The sequence below is a fragment of the Anomalospiza imberbis genome, chromosome 2 (genome assembly GCF_031753505.1).
Source record: "Anomalospiza imberbis isolate Cuckoo-Finch-1a 21T00152 chromosome 2, ASM3175350v1, whole genome shotgun sequence".
NCBI classification, from domain to species: Eukaryota; Metazoa; Chordata; class Aves; order Passeriformes; family Viduidae; genus Anomalospiza; species Anomalospiza imberbis.
This window is the reverse complement of record NC_089682.1, coordinates 77,038,346-77,053,681: the sequence shown is the minus strand read 5'-3', so window position 1 is coordinate 77,053,681 and position 15,336 is coordinate 77,038,346. Positions and strand designations below refer to the sequence as shown.

The 15,336-nt window shown below is 44.0% G+C and overlaps 1 protein-coding gene and 1 long non-coding RNA gene across 5 annotated transcripts; one reads left to right on the top strand and one right to left on the bottom strand.

Moving 5' to 3' along the window:
• The first annotated feature begins 1,516 nt into the window (after positions 1 to 1,516).
• On the top strand, positions 1,517 to 12,804 carry LOC137469287 (3 beta-hydroxysteroid dehydrogenase/Delta 5-->4-isomerase-like). 3 transcript variants are annotated; one of them, XR_010996426.1, is made up of 5 exons: positions 1,517 to 1,676; positions 1,945 to 2,158; positions 6,795 to 6,959; positions 10,608 to 11,781; positions 12,209 to 12,804. XR_010996426.1 is itself a non-coding variant. In XM_068181880.1 (4 exons), exons 2-4 carry the CDS (start codon positions 2,005 to 2,007, stop codon positions 11,420 to 11,422), a joined length of 1,134 nt encoding a protein of 377 aa, XP_068037981.1. In that variant the 5' UTR covers positions 1,617 to 1,738; positions 1,945 to 2,004; the 3' UTR covers positions 11,423 to 11,597. The 3 variants fall into 3 exon arrangements, 2 of the variants coding, with proteins under 2 accessions (XP_068037981.1, XP_068037982.1); XM_068181880.1 differs by lacking the exon at positions 12,209 to 12,804 and having other exon boundaries at positions 1,617 to 1,738; positions 10,608 to 11,597; XM_068181881.1 differs by lacking the exon at positions 12,209 to 12,804 and having other exon boundaries at positions 1,674 to 1,818; positions 10,608 to 11,597.
• On the bottom strand, positions 6,245 to 11,072 carry LOC137469288 (uncharacterized). Of its 2 annotated transcripts, XR_010996428.1 has the most exons (4): positions 10,934 to 11,072; positions 8,542 to 8,713; positions 7,919 to 8,010; positions 6,245 to 6,788 (listed from the first exon to the last, which is right to left on the bottom strand). It is a non-coding gene; the product is annotated as an uncharacterized lncRNA (long non-coding RNA). The 2 variants fall into 2 exon arrangements; XR_010996427.1 differs by lacking the exon at positions 6,245 to 6,788 and having other exon boundaries at positions 7,421 to 8,010.
• Positions 12,805 to 15,336: the final 2,532 nt, after the last annotated feature.

Here is a 15,336-nt window from a genome sequence, read left to right as displayed (position 1 = left end):
TCTCAAACTAAGCCAAGCTTTTGTCTGAGTAGTACCTAAGAGGACAAAGCACAGCAGCAGTAAATCTCCCTGCAGTCCCCTGTGAAGCACTCGTATTCTCATACAAGCACTACCCCTGCTAAGCTTGGTCATTCTGATAGGCAGGCTTGGTGCACAAGAGTGTTTTCTGTCCTAAGAGACTACGTGGTGTTGTCTGGTTTTATAATGCCTCTTTAAAGCATTTTATTTCCTTTTTGAAAGCAAAAAGGAAGCCTTGTTACAGAGAATGCTGCTTGGAGCAGCAGGATTTGGCCAGTTATTTTTCCTTGCAAAGTGCACAAAATTAATTTGCAGCAGCTTCTGATAAGAATATACAATGTCAAGGTCCTGACTGTGAAAAGCCAAGGAAAGAAGCACTGATAACATTTTTTTTTTAAAGCTTTGTTGGGGTAAGAACAGATTTTCAAGGACTCTGGGATTTAAACAGTTGCCAAAACTTTGTCATCTGTGTCAGCTAGAAACCTTTCTCCTCCAACAGAAGTGGTTTTGCTTTCCTCCTGTCACTTGCAAGCCCAGTTTTGCTCTAAAAAAGTAACAGTGTGGGGATACTTCTTCTACAGCTTTTCTCCAGAGCCCTCTTTAATGAGTGAGCAAAACCCATGATAGAATAAAAAAAGGAGCTTAGCAGTTAGCGGCACGAACGGAAACAAAGCATTTTTAGAGATCCATTCCAGCTATACCCCAAATCAGGGATCCCTTTTGCAGTGATTTCAGCCTAATTAATTGTGTTGCTGGGCTTCTTTGTAACTTCCTTGTCGCTCAAGGCAGTTCCCTATTTATCATCCCGCTTCACCAGGGATGTCAGCCTATCCCTGTGTGAGAGAGAGAGAAAATACAGCTGCAGCCAGCATGTCCTGACAGACCCAGAAGGTTCAGGCTAATGCCCTGCCCTGGTCTCACACTACAAAACAGTTTTGCTGGAACTGGAGTGAAACTCCAGGGAGAAACACCTGGGCATTTTCCCTGCATGTTGGAGATGTAAAGCAGTAATGACACAGATCACTGCAGAGGCACTAACAGCCTTACTTTAAATAGGTACTCTTGCACAAGACATTTCCAGAGGTGAATCTTTCCCTCCTGCAGCTTGAATTTAACTTGGATGGTACATTAAACAATTTCATCACTTCAAATGCTGTAGTATACTGAACAAATAAAAGTCCCCAGGGTTAGTTTCTGATCTTGCACAGAGAGAGTGAGAAACCCATGCTATAATGAGGGAGCCCAGTATCCAGAAAAAATACAGCAGCAGAATTCACTCCTCAAACCACTTTAAATAGCTTGTCTTCTATTTACATTTAATTTAAATGCTCCCTTCCTTCCATACTGGCACAATATTGGCACTGTATTGCACAAGCAAGTACAGCTGAAGAGAATGATGAACAAGAGGGTTTATTTTCTGGGGATTTAGGGATGCAGGACCACATCTAGGCTCAGACCTCACTGTATCCAGAACCTTCCTCTTTGGTGGGAGTGGTGTAGAAGCATCACATTCTTTTGCAGCAAAGGAGGCCCTCAAGAGGGAGTGGAGCAAAGTGACCGAGGTGGTGCCCAGCAGGATATAAATACAGGCAAATCTCCCCCACAGCCTTCTGAGTGCTAGGGAGGTGGAACCGAGACTCAAGGCAGACTTTTGCGGGGTTTGTTTGGCATTGGAGTTGAACATGCTCAAAGAGCATTTTCAGATTTGTTAATTGAATTGGTTTGTAATGATTTGTAAGAATGTTTTCTTTGCATGGAAAAAATATGTAGACTACTTCTGAATAGGAATAGCTAGCAAAAGTAAGACGTGCTTAAAAATTGTTTGATGTAGGGATTAAAGTTTGTTTTTCAGTAGTCTCTCCTTCTGGTAACACCCTTTGATTTGTAGTGTTTCCAGAGGTTGATGTCATATGTTCCTTCCCTCAGGCAGGAGGAGAACCAAGCTCAAGAGACAGCAAGTTCACCACCAAGGAGCAACCCAGAGCGATGTCCCTGGCTGGGGTAAGCTGCCTGGTGACAGGGGCAGGAGGATTTCTTGGCCAGAGGATTGTGTGCTTGCTGCTGGAAGAAGAGGAGGCGCTGGCTGAGATCCGGCTGCTGGACAAAGCCTTCAGCGCTGAAGCGCTCGGGAGATTTGAGAGTAAGTGCCATTTCCTGAGGACTGTGTGCTGCAGCTCTGGGTGTTGCAGTCCCACATGGGTGGCTGGGAAGCCTTTACCTGTCATCTGAACCAGCTTTCCAGATAGAGGCTTTATCTCAAGGAAGCTTTGCTTTGTCCCTCCCTCTCCCTCCAGCACAGATATCAGATGTTAAATGTGAAAACAAGAGGGTTTTTTGTCAGGTCCTGAGGCTTCTATATACTGTTCGTGCACTAAAAAGGCTGTCTTCAACCTGACTTCTCTTACAACAAAACCCACAGAGCAAAATTAGTGCAAAAATCTCACACTTTTTCTTGGGGGAAAGGAAAATTCAAGCATTGCTATACTGGGTGGGAGGGCAGAGCTACCCAGAGCATGCTGTGCTGGACTCTGGTATGCCAGACAGCGAAGGCAGTGAAAAAGTCGTGGGTGCAAATTCCAATGATTTTCTTCAACCTGTGATTAATTTGATTAATAGTGATCTTCTGGCTGAGAGCTGTGGTGAGGTATTTTTAAAACTGCTTCTGTTAATAACATTATTGCAGTTTCCTGTTTAAGCATATGCTAACTAGAAGAGACAGAACCCATTTGCAAAGTGCGAGGCAGGCTTCTTGAATGGATTGGAGACAGCACAAGGGAGTGATGTGCACAGGGTCAGAAACAGTCTGTGGCAGGGAAAGCAGCTCAGAGTTTTTTATTTTGAATGCCCGATTTATTGAGATTCTAAGCATCTAGGGCATCTGGGGGTCTAAAAGGCATCTAGGGGGCCTAAATTCAGTCAGGCTCATAAGTCCTTACATTATATTTACTTAACAGTAACTTCCTCCATCACATCTTCATTGCAAGACTCCTCTTCCTCTATGCAGGAAACTCAATGGGAAACCTTGAGGAATATCTCTGTATGATTTGCTGAAGAGCCTCAATCACTCTATAGAGCATTAAAGTGTCATCAAGGAATAGACAGTGCACAATAAACCTGGTACAAATTGCACAAGCCTTTATCATGGTTTTACACAGCTCAAACTTCTTCTCCATTAAATCTGACTCAGCATTTCACTGAGGATTTCTAAATTCCCCTGAGCCTTGCAGCAGCCCTTCCTGCTCTGGTTTCCAGAGAGTTTCCACAGAAACAAACCTAAAACCTGCAGCTACAGTAGAGGCTGAAGCAGCAGGAGTGTGTGTGGTTTAGCACTGATGCAGCAGTGCAGAGGCATCTACACTGCTTTGGGCCAGAAGAGCTTTGTGGGGATAATGGAGCATCCTGGGGAGTGAAAACCATTGTTTGTGTGGGCACAGTCTTGGCTGGGCTGCTGCAAACGTTTTGATGTTTTATTTTTTTGTTAATAGGCAAGCTCTATGCCCTCTGTCCTTATCCTTCCTTCTTCCTCCATGGAGCACTGCCCACACACTCCCTCTCCTATTCTTTTAACATTCCTTCTGCCTATCTGAGCAGCACAGGAGATAGGGAAAAATCAGTTACCTTTTCTTCCTCATAAACAGGTAGTAGGGACCATAGGCTGACATTCCAGATGTGTTTAAACAGATTTGAACCCCTGCACTTTGACTGTTGGCTCCTCTGTCTGCATCAGCCCTTGTGGCAACATCTCTTCTAGTGTCCTGCCAGTCTCTGTGCTCAGTACCACCCAAAATATTTCCCTGCTGTTCTCTTTCAAGCCCTTCTCTGTCTCAGTGATTCCTATTCCAAGTGTGGGGCTGCTACAAAACCTGTGGGTGGGACTGGAGTCTTCTGACCTGCATTATTTTTACTAAATGGACTTTTTCTTGCTAGCAGATGTTATCTGGATTTCTGGAACAGCCAGAAGCAGAGCCAAGTGGGTTTTTTTCCTCACTAATCTCTTGAGCACCTTGCACTTGCAATATCTGTGCAGAGTCAGGGCTGTGGGTAGTAAGACAGAAAAGTATGGGCGAGTCACAGGTCTTTGTGCCAGAAAGCACTCAGGGGCACTCCTCTTTTGTCCAAACAACTTTCCTGCTGAGAGCTTGACCATCACACCCAGTCTGTGTAGGACCAGTGGCATTTGTGGTCTTCCACAACCCCAGGGAGTCAGGGATGATCCAGTCAGTGTCGAGGGCTGTGAGTTGAAGCCCACCCGGTTCCATTGTGTGGTTGAGAATGGATGTCACATTGAACATGGCACTTTGGTGCCCTGGGTTTCTTACCTCCCATCTCCCATGTCAGATTTATCTTTCTGTCTTTCCTGTGCTCCCACTTACACAATTCTTTTTTGTTGCTCACTATTGCATTGGCACTTCTGGAGAACTCAAAACTCCTATGTTGTTCTCAAGTTTAAGGCAAATAGTCTGACTGTACTGCTGAGTCAAAAACTGCTCACAACAGGACACTGAATTTTATTGAGAAATCATTGCATTTTCAAGCAAAAACTACCCCACAGCAAGCAGGGAGTTTACTTACAACTCAGAGGACACAGAAACCACTGGTGAAGAAGAACAAGCTTTCCCAGTGAGTAGGTACTTTGTCATAATCACTTTATGCAAAAATGGAGAGCTGCCTTGAATTTATTCTGTTCCTCCCCCTCTGACCTACCCACATGTGTTCTTGTGATGCCTGGGCAATGGTTTGTCTAGATGGAAATCAGGAACAGTTCTCCCTGCTGGCCATCTCAGACTGAAACCACTGTCTGTCAGACATTTCTTAACTCTCTTTTCTTCCAAGCTCACCTGTAGTTTTCTCTTCACCCAGAGCAAAACAAGATCAATCCGCTGATTCCTGGCATGCAGCTGATGCTGCTAGAGGGAGCAAGGTCCATATTGTACTTACCATAGCAACTTCTGCTGGCTAAAATGGAATAGAGGAGCAGATTTCCTGACTCATATCACACACACACAAACTGCAAGCCCAAACAAGGCACAAAGCACCTAGACAGCAGATTTCCTATGATCAGCTTTAAAAGGGACAGGCTTCTTCTGTACTTTTCCCAAAAGCTTTGATTTGCATGTGTAAAACTTCCATTTTCCTAACCCCTTCCTGGGCACTGTGACAACTTTGAAGGGGTCACATGTCAGAACTTATATTGTGAAAACTACCTCTGTCTGTTCTTGGGATTATTACAATCCCAAAGAGCCTTGTTCATGGAGAACATCAGCCTTAGGGCAGTATAGACACTAATATTTATTAGAGCAAATCTAACTACCAGGTGCTTAAAAAAAAGCCCAGCTGTAGTCTGACTCTTTTGCATCCACGCAAGTAGAGGTCAGAGTGAAGCTTCTGGAGATGGAATCCTAGGAAATGAATGCGGTCTGTAAAATAAAGGAGCAGAAGAGAGCATGTGGCAATGACTGTGCTGGGAGGGCAGCAACTCTAGATTTAGTAACAGTTCAGCAAATGTTTCACAAACCTTAATCTCAGACCAACTGTCTGTGGTGGGGAAAAAAGCCCCTTAAACCTGTATAATCAAAATAATTGTTAAATTGATACAGGATTATATTCTAGCATGCTATAGAGAAAATGAGATAAAACCATTTTAAAACATATTCCCCCTCAGTTCCTGATCCAACAGCTGTCTCTCTCAGTGTTTCCTATTAAAGACATGGGATGAAATAGTGCTTGCTTTGGAGCTGGTGACAAAGCACTAGGATACACGAGATTTCAGTCATGGCTGAAGCTAAAAGCTGTACAAATTAATCAGGTTCTTCTCTTATCTAAAAGGAGCATTTGATTACGTTGGAAGAAGACAGAGGCTCTGCCTGTGCTGCAGAGTTCCTGCCCAGTAGCTGTGCCTGGGGAGCCATCTAGTGCAGCCACAGCAGAGGCTCCCAGAGGACTTGCTGCGATGGCACCTCCTCCTTCTGCCCAGCACAGGATGGCTCTGAGACCTAGAGCTCCTCTGGGGTCACACACTGCAGCTGCTGTGGAGGGCCAGGGCTCAAAATGCAGGATCTGATCAAGCCAGGCTGAGGTAGCTCAGGAGAACAGTCTTGAGAGTCCAGGTATGAACCAGAAAGACGTGCAGGCTAAAAAGGACACCACAGCACAGACACTGAAATTGAGCCAGGGCTGGAGCTGGAAGAGGCACTGTAAGTCCTGGCCAAGGTACAAGAAAAAGATGTCAGAATTGCATGTAATTTATTAGAAGAGCTGCAATACAGGCAAGGTAAAGGGGCAGAAAGTAGGTATGAACACATCCCTGTGCTCATGTGCTCTGGGTGGAGCGAGATCATTCATCAGCTTGAAGACAGGAACGTGCAGTGCCTGTTCAGTGCTCTTGGGTAAACACATCTACAGCCAGCCAGCCACCAGAACAGGCACAGCTAAAGCTACTCCTCTGTGAACTTTAACACAGCCTAAACTCAAGGAAGCTTGCTAGCAGTGGAAAAGATCTTCTCTCTAAAAAAGAAAGTGGAAAGAAACATGTTGAATATTGGCTCCAGATCTATGGTAGGTAATGCAAAATAAACCTCTGTAGCACTGTAGTTAGTTAGTATTGTCATTTGACAATAGAGTCCTGGGGAAATGCCTTCTGTTTCACAGCCTTAAAATATCCCTGCAGTTCCTGGACAGTCAGCACTGCCAGGCAGGGTCAGCTCTTCACCACCCTTCCAGAACTCTTCTTAAGGTGCCTGTAAGGTCCTGTGCTCTGTTTTCTGCTGCCCCTGCAGAGTTCAAGGGGAAGACTGAGGTGAAAATCCTGGAAGGGGACATCCGAGATGTGACATTCCTGCACCGTGCCTGCCAGGGGGTCTCCCTCGTCATCCACACAGCTTCCCTCATTGACACCCTGGGCCTCATCGAGAAGAAGCTGCTCTGGGAAGTCAATGTAACAGGTGAGCAGGGGAAGCACCTTCCTCAAAGCCACATCTGTGTCCTGATCACCATCTGCTCAGGAAAGGAGCACCTGACCCGTGTTTGTTTTGAGCCAGGTTAACTGGGTTGTTCTGCATCTTGCACAGACATACCTAGGGCTGCAAATCCCGTGTCTGTGCAGCCACAAGAAGTGCTGGGCCTCTCCATACCCAGTCTTCCACTTCAGGGCAGTGCAGGATCACTCACTCTTGTCAACAGAGCTCTGCCTTCAGTGGTGATAGTCATAAACCCATGCTCAGTAGAACTTTCTGAAAGCAATTCCCCTCTGAAATCCCAATGCTCACCTCAGAAATTGGTTCTTACTCTCCCACCCCACATGGCATCCCTGCCTGTCTACGTTTTTCAAAGTTTACAAATACAGAACTGTTGCACTGATAACATCCCAGAGCCTGCGGCTCTCTCCTTGCTATTCTTTTTCTCCTTCTTTTTCTACTTTTCCTTCCTTTGCCTTTAAGTCTGTGTGTGCAAGAAGGCAGTTGAGACAAACAAGTGCTCTCTCACCCTGAGTTTCTAATTTAAAATTCCCCAACAAACTCAGAGCTATGGGAGGGAGGGGTTTCGGTGACTCAGTGATGGGATTTCCCCTTCCACTAAGGAACCTGCAGTCTTCAGGAAAGATCAGGTGAAGGCAGAAGGTTTAGACTTAGGAATGGCCCATGTAGCATCACCTACCAGGAAGTTTAAATGTATTTCCTAAAAGAACAACTTCACCCCCTGTCTGTGATGCCAAAACCCTCAGTGCCATTTGGAGAACTGGCACTGCCTAACCTGCATGCACACTGGCCTCCCTGGTTGTGTTGCTTCAACAGCCTGGGGGAGATTTGGGGAAGATGTTCTTATTTACATGAACAGCTTTCCCAGTTCTTTTTCCTCTCTGCCACAGACACAGGGCTTCTTCACAGAAAAATAAGGAACATACCTGTATAGGCATCACTTTCACATATATTAGCTGCTCACCAGTGTTCTGATGAAGAGAGAATTCTTGGCAGCCGAGTTGTTTCTTACATGTACCTTAAAAACAGTGGGATGCCATTTTAGTTGTTTTAGCGTGGCTCATTCCCTGTACCATTAGCTTCCAGACCCTTTCATTTCTGCTCAATCAAAGCCACAAATTGTCAGTGATCAAAACATAGAGCCCACGGGGCAGCCTCTTAGGCCCCTGTCAGGAGGGAAGAGTAGAAAGGCAAGTCCCTGGAAACCTGTGCATTGGGTAATATGAAAATTTATCTGGTTGGTAGCTCAGATAGAGGATTCCTAAAGCTCTGTCTTTACAACTGTACTCCCTCTATAATCCATTTTTCACAGCAGAATGTGCTGCTTAAACACATTTTTCCATAGGGAAAAATAAAAAACAACATTAAAAAACAAAACAAAACAAAACAAAACAGCAAATGACTATTAAAATGTCCCAAACCCAGAAAAGCTCTTTAGCTCTGACTCCCCAGTACTCACTCCCCTGCCAATAGTGTCTGCCCATGGGTGAAAAAAAAAGCCCACTGGGCCAGCGAGGATTAGCTGATAACATTTGCTAGAATGAAATACCATCCACAGTCCTGCTCCCAGAGCCAGCTGGCCACAAGGTCAGTGAGTGAATTACTGCTGTCCTCTCTTCCCTGTTTTCTTCCATTTCCATTCTTATGCTCTTCTGGTTTTCTGACCAGCCAGGGCACTGCAATGTATTTCACAGGCTTGCAGGATGAAAGTTTTGTTTCTCCTAGAAAACAGAACTTGTGTAATATAAATGTTTCAAGAATCAGGTGTGGATGTTCACGAACCAGGACAGAAATGTGAAAGTTAAACTTGCCTTGATGCAGGGCTTTCCTCCATTACCACACAATATCTCAGAGCAAAAATATCTTTTGTAGGAAGGAAGGGATGCAAATTTTTAAAAGGAAGATAATTGAGAAAATAATTAATTACAATCTAAACAAAATACCTTCTGTGAACCAGATCCTCAGCCAGAAGGGCAAGCAAACTATGGGCAACCTCTCACTGAATAAAGCATGTAATAAAGTAAATTACTGTATTACATGCTATATGAAAGATACTCAGATTCCCATTACTGTAGGAATGCTATTATATTTAAAATAATATAATAAATACATTTTTTCCAGATGACACTGGCTTTTATGTCATCTAAACAGGGTGACTTGCGTGAACTCATTTTTCACATTAATTTATTCCTGTCTGTGTAACTTTTTTCAGTGGACTTCCTTAATTTTTCTGAAAGCCTCATCCAGATTTGTTTTCCATTTTTTTCAGTTTCTTTCTTTTTCTTGTTCAAGCTTGAAAACAGGAATTTTGGTGCCCTAACAATATTCAGTTCAATAATTCTTCCTATTTTTCACTCATTAACAAGTCTATATTTTGCTGCCAATATTCCTGGCTCTTCTGAACCTCTTTAATTCATTATATTTGTTGCAGTCACAGTAGCCTGGTCTGCATTGTGCTGCCTTCAGTAGTTGCTGTGATGGACTGAGCAGACTTGGAAGATCTTTTATGTGCCTCACTGCTAGTGTTTGATTTTATCCCCTGGATTTTAGGCTACACCCTTCTGATATCCTATCAGTTATTTAAGTTTAATGTTCCTTTGCCAAAGATGTTTCCAAATGTCTTTGAGCTGTGTCTTCTCTTACAAAGTCACTGGTCTTTTTACATTTAATTTCTCTCATTACACCATGCACAACAAAAAAGGCAATTTCTGCCTCAAAGCTGGGTAGAAAAAGATGATTCTAATTGCAAGTATAACAACACAACTTATTAAAGTATTTATTTCCCCCTTCAGTGTGCTTTCCTTGTTCAGCCTTCTCGGCTATTTAAAAGACTTTGAACAGCTGACCTCTGCTGCCCCTGATGAAAGCATTAAAGGATTTTAAAAGTAAGAAATCCTGTACTACTGCAAGGAAAAGCCAGATTATGCTAGAAAAGGAGGCATACATACACAAGCCTCTCTTTTTTCGTTGCTTTATGATTCATTATGATCACGTTATGATCTTTGACTACATGTTACTGTGCCTTGCTTCACCATGTTTCTCTTCAAGCCCTTCTCTTCAGTCAGTCAAACACTGGATAGATTTGCACTGGGTGTGAGTGATTTTGGAGCAGACCTTCAGATCCCATAAAAATTCTGTCCCTTCTTAGCAAACCACCCAAGAGCATCCTCAAGCCTAAACAACATGGGTTTCACCACAGAGCATTGATGATAACTAAGGAGAAGGGCAGCTTCTGAAGGTTCTCTGCCTCAAGCCAACTCAATCCCACCAAGAGGCACAAGTCCCTGGATCTGTGGTCAGTACCCATGCTAAATTAAGGAAGGGCAAAAATTTGATTCTTGGCATAAAAAACAAACAAACCCACAACATGCAATTAGGACCGAATATTCACCCTTGTTTGAGTCTGGAAGGTACACTGATGCTACTAAAATATAGATTCAGAGCAGGTTCAGTGTCATTGAATGTAGAGCCCTGTACAGGACAGGATTCTTCCAGTTGCAGGGAGGAAGATCTGGCAAAGCTCAGGCCAGAGATGTTGTTTCTGATCTGAAACCCCCACTTTTTCCTGGTTAGGGGGCCCTAACCTAGACTGCCATTCATGTTTGTTTTCTGAAGGTACTCAGCTGCTGCTGGAGGCGTGCGTCCGCTGTAACGTCCAGCACTTCATATACACCAGCACCATAGAAGTGACAGGCCCAAACTGCAGAGGGGACCCAATTTTCAACGGTGACGAAGATACAGCTTATGAGAGCACATCCAAATTTCCTTATGCCCAAAGCAAGAGACTGGCAGAGGATTCTGTGCTGAAAGCAGATGGCCAGGTGCTGAAGGATGGTGGCACGCTGATGACGTGTGCCCTGAGATCCATGTACATTTTTGGGGAAGGCTGCCCGTTTCTCCAAGGCCATCTGGATAAGTGCCTGTTGAACAAGAACATCTACCTGCGCTTCTCCAGGAAGGAGGCTCTGGTGAACCCCGTCTACGTGGGCAACATCGCCTGGGCACACGTGCAGGCAGCCAAAGCCCTCCGAGCCCCGCAGAAAGCCAAGCACGTCCGGGGCAAGTTCTACTACATCTCAGATGACACTCCTCACATGAGCTACGCTGACCTGAATTACGAGCTGACCAAGGACCTGGGCTTTGGAATTGAGCCCCGGCTCCCCATGCCTCTGACACTGCTCTATTACTTCTCGCTGCTGCTGGAGATTGTCAGCTTCTTGCTGCGGCCCTTTGTCAGATACGTCCCCTCCACCAACCGCCACCTGGTCACGCTGCTGAACACCCCCTTCACCTTCTCCTATAGAAAAGCACGGCAGGATTTGGGCTACGTGCCCCGCTACACGTGGGAAGAGGCCAAACAGAGCACTGGTGAGTGGATTGCCTCTGTGATCCCCCAGAGAAGGCTGTACTTGCAAAGCAGCACTGCCTAAGCCTGAAGAGGAGCTGAAGCCCAGCTAAGCAAGTACAGCCTTGAGCCAGAGGAGAGCTGGGAGAGCAGCAGCAGCAGCAGCAGCAAACTGCAAAGCATTTAAATGAATACTTTGTGTAAGAGCCCACTGAAACCCCTCACCCCCAACCACAGAATAAACAAAAGTGAAATGTTCATTTGTTTGTTGAGTGCAGGCTGATGAGGGTAACTGTACTGCATATTCCACACCCACTTGTACATCTCTGCAGCACAAGGATTTATTTTAGCAAGACTCCACACAATCCATGGTGTGAACACTTCAGCCCTTCTTTCACTCCACACCACCTCCAAGGCTTTTGTTAAACACAACTTGTCCTAGAAGTATGATTACATTTTACAAATGGGCACCACTCAGCTATATTGGTGCAGCGATCAGCAACAGGGGAAGAATGATGCTCTGACTCCAATGATTTCAGAAAGCTAATTAATTACTTTATTACCCTATATTATACTGTAACTATATTACACTAACTAGAACTATTACTAACTACCTAAACGAAAAACCCGTGACTCTCTCCCGAAAGTCCTGACACACACGTGGATCCAATTGGTCAATGAATCCAAAACACCCTCACCAGAATACAGTCAAGCAATCACCTTGGGTAAACTATCTCCATAACACATTCCACATGGGCACAAACACAGGAGTAGCGAATGAGATAAGAATTGTTTTGATTCTTTTTTCTCTGCTTCTCCCACAGCTTCTCTCAGGAGAAATCCTAAGAGAGCTAAGTTTCTCTCTGTTCAGAGGGCATGTGAATACCACACAGCTGCACCCTATTCACTCAGAGTTTGCCAACCTCACCAAACAGGCAGCAGGCAGAAGCCACCTCATGGCAAAAGCTATAACAAATCTTGTTCACTTTTCAAGGATGTTGTGCATTTCATGTTATGACAGTCAAACTTCGAGCACTGCAAGCATCGTGAGATTAAAAGTACAATGTAAGTGCAATACAGTTTTAGTTAGGACAGTGTGTGGAAGGAGAGAAGGGACAGATTTGGTCAGGTGAATAGTTCTTTATACACCCTCATTTTGCAATAAACCTGGTGGGTTTGTTCCAGCAGAACAACTTCAAGAAAATGGAAGGAAGAAAAATATTGCAGGATGGCTTGATCACAGAGGGGCTCCCACTGCAGAGTCAATGTATTTGTGAACACGGAGGAAAAATAAAGAGTGCTGAAAAAAATCCTGCTCTTACCACGTTTCAGCTGGGAACAAAGGCTAACTTTAGCTGATAGGTACACCTGCGTTGCCCCTGTGCTTCTCTGATGGCCACATGAGCTTCTGCACAATGTGTAACTTGACTTGTGGGCAAAAATACAGATGTTGTTTGAACAAACAAATGTGATCCAGTGTTTGTTTCTTAAACATACATCTCACTTGCTGAAAACAACTCTAAAAGATGGGAATTCCTCTGTTGTTTTGGAGGTATGAACAGAAGCATTTTACCTGGCTCAATACTAATGTAAATAAATCACATTTCCAGGAATGCTGAGTGCTTGAAGTCTGTGCTGAGTTCAATTACTCAGTGCCCTAGGCATTAGATAGTCCCAGTGCAAACATTACTATGTGCTTTAGTAACATCTTTGGTTAACTATGTAAGATCAGAAGAAGTAGAATAGCAGACACCAGAACTGTCAGTCATATTCTGGGGACACAGACCCTCCACAAGGCTTTGGTTTTCATCTGCCTGTGAGGAGATTACTTAATCCCTCCCTCCCTTCAGATGTGTGATGATTCACTTTTTCTGCCATGGTGACAATGACTACCAAACATCCTGAAGGAACACAGGGTGACTTCCAGGAGAGGCCTGGGGAAAGAAGGAAGGGCCACAACCACTTTGGGTGCAGCTGCTCTAGGCCCTGGCAGAGCATCAGCTGGTCCTGTCAGGCCTCACCTCTCCCTGCAGCTGGGACACTGCACTTAGATTTCTGTGCTTTCTTCTTCTCCATCCCCTTCCTCTTCCCTCCCCTGCAGGCACACTCTTTATTTTATTTATTCCGTTCTCTGCACACCCTTAGAAAAGCAAAAACGAGTGTAACACAGTAACGCCCCCAGTTTTTCCAGACTAATGATATTTCATCCTAATGCTCAGTGAGTGTCAAGCAATGGGTGCAGCCATGGCAGCTCTGTCACTGAGGTAGGAGTAGGAAGGACAATCCAGACATGGGGAATGAGAGCAGGAAAGGAAGAACAACAGCAGCAAAGCCACTATTTAATAGGGGGAAACACTTCACACATCAAAGGGATGGGGTACTAAAACACATATCAGAAAACTGGGTCACCTTTCCACAGGTTTAACAGAGGTCCTAAAATACCCACAGATGCTGCCACAGAGAAAAAAAGGAAATGTTTTCTTCCACATTTCAGTGACTTGTTTCCCAAGTGCAAGCTCCCATTGCCGGAGCTTTCTTTGCCATTTTTGCCTTCACAGGAAGACAGTGGGATCTTTTCATCTTTCCAAGAGCCTTGCTCCCAACAGCCAGATTTCTAAGTGCCAAATTCCTCCTTTGTTGAAATTCTTCCCTGTGTCTTGCTACCACATCCCTTCCTTCAATCCTCATGACAAGCCACTCCTGCTTACAGGAAGCTTATTCCCCACTTCTGTCCCTCCCTGAGCACCCCTGGGTTGGCATCTGTGTTGTCTTTTGCTTCTGGTGGCTGCCCAAAATAGTAGAGCGCCTGCAATAAAACATCCTGGAAGCCCAAGGGAGTGGCTACCTGAGACACTTATCCTGCTGCTCAGAGGCACCAGAGCTGTTACCCGCTAACAAACACAAGCCAAAGAGGATATGCCAAGGATACCAAGAGGGAGAACAGGCAAACTTACTGCAGAGGGCTGATTTTCTGCAAGTTTGCACTCCAGTCTACTTTGCAGTATCTTGTTTCTATACTATTACTCTTGGCAGGTTAGCAAAATGGCTACAAAATGTACTTGATCAGGAGGAGCCTTGTTGTTTTTACATCAGCTGACCAGGACCATTCTTCTGATTTAATTAGTTTGTCTGACAATCAATAAAGCAAACTATTGGTTATCAATGAAGCACCACTGTCAACAGTCAGTAAGAACTTTACTTCTGTATAAAGAATGAAAAGAAAAAAACATTAAGGCTGCTTTGCTGGAAAGGTGTTTATTTACCCTGCAGACATGCAGAAAAAGATGAAATAGCACATATGTATCAGTGATACTTACGTGCTACAGGCAAATGAATGACTTCTGGTTCCAGCAGGTACAAAACCCTACATTTGTAAAGACCACCATTTGCTGGTAAATATTTTGTCATTGGAGAGAAGCAGAGTTTTGCTTGCTAAAAGGGACCAGGAACTATAATAATGCACATTTTGAATAGATTTAGGAACAAAGAAGAAGCTCCAGAGGAACAGAAGCAAAAGTGGCTATCATATCAATACCAGAAATCCATGCCTGGAATTGGTATCATTAATATAGGGTACAGTCAATGGAGGACAGCTGGATAGTTAATGCCAATGAGCATGTTCTTGTGAAAAATCCATTTCATCAGACAAGCATGACATTGGTATTCTGAGCGTGTTGCAGACTTCAAATAATAATAATTTTTTTTTACATTATGAAGTTAAATGAATTAATACAGACTAAATTATAAAAATACCAAAATTAATTTTAACTTTCTGAAGTATGATCTTTAAAATTGCTTTTTTTCTTTTTTAAAGCTTTGGGTCAGTTCACAAGCTTTGTGCAGAATAACAATGTGAAAAGTTATGTACAGCCTGTGTTATGTAGGAAACCAAAAGTAACAATTGTTTCTTGAACTGAAAAATCTGTCACTTATACATGTAGATATAATAGATTACAGTGGCTGTAAAGCTAAATTTGGGAAATGGGAGCACAGTCAGTA

Bases quoted from the DNA above. Each gene is read 5' to 3' on its own strand.
- LOC137469287 (XM_068181880.1), top strand. From the start codon at position 2,005: ATGTCCCTGGCTGGGGTAAGCTGCCTGGTGACAGGGGCAGGAGGATTT. The intron at 2,159-6,794 runs GTAAGTGCCATT...CTGCCCCTGCAG, and splicing joins AGCGCTCGGGAGATTTGAGA to AGTTCAAGGGGAAGACTGAG. The intron at 6,960-10,607 runs GTGAGCAGGGGA...TGTTTTCTGAAG, and splicing joins CTGGGAAGTCAATGTAACAG to GTACTCAGCTGCTGCTGGAG.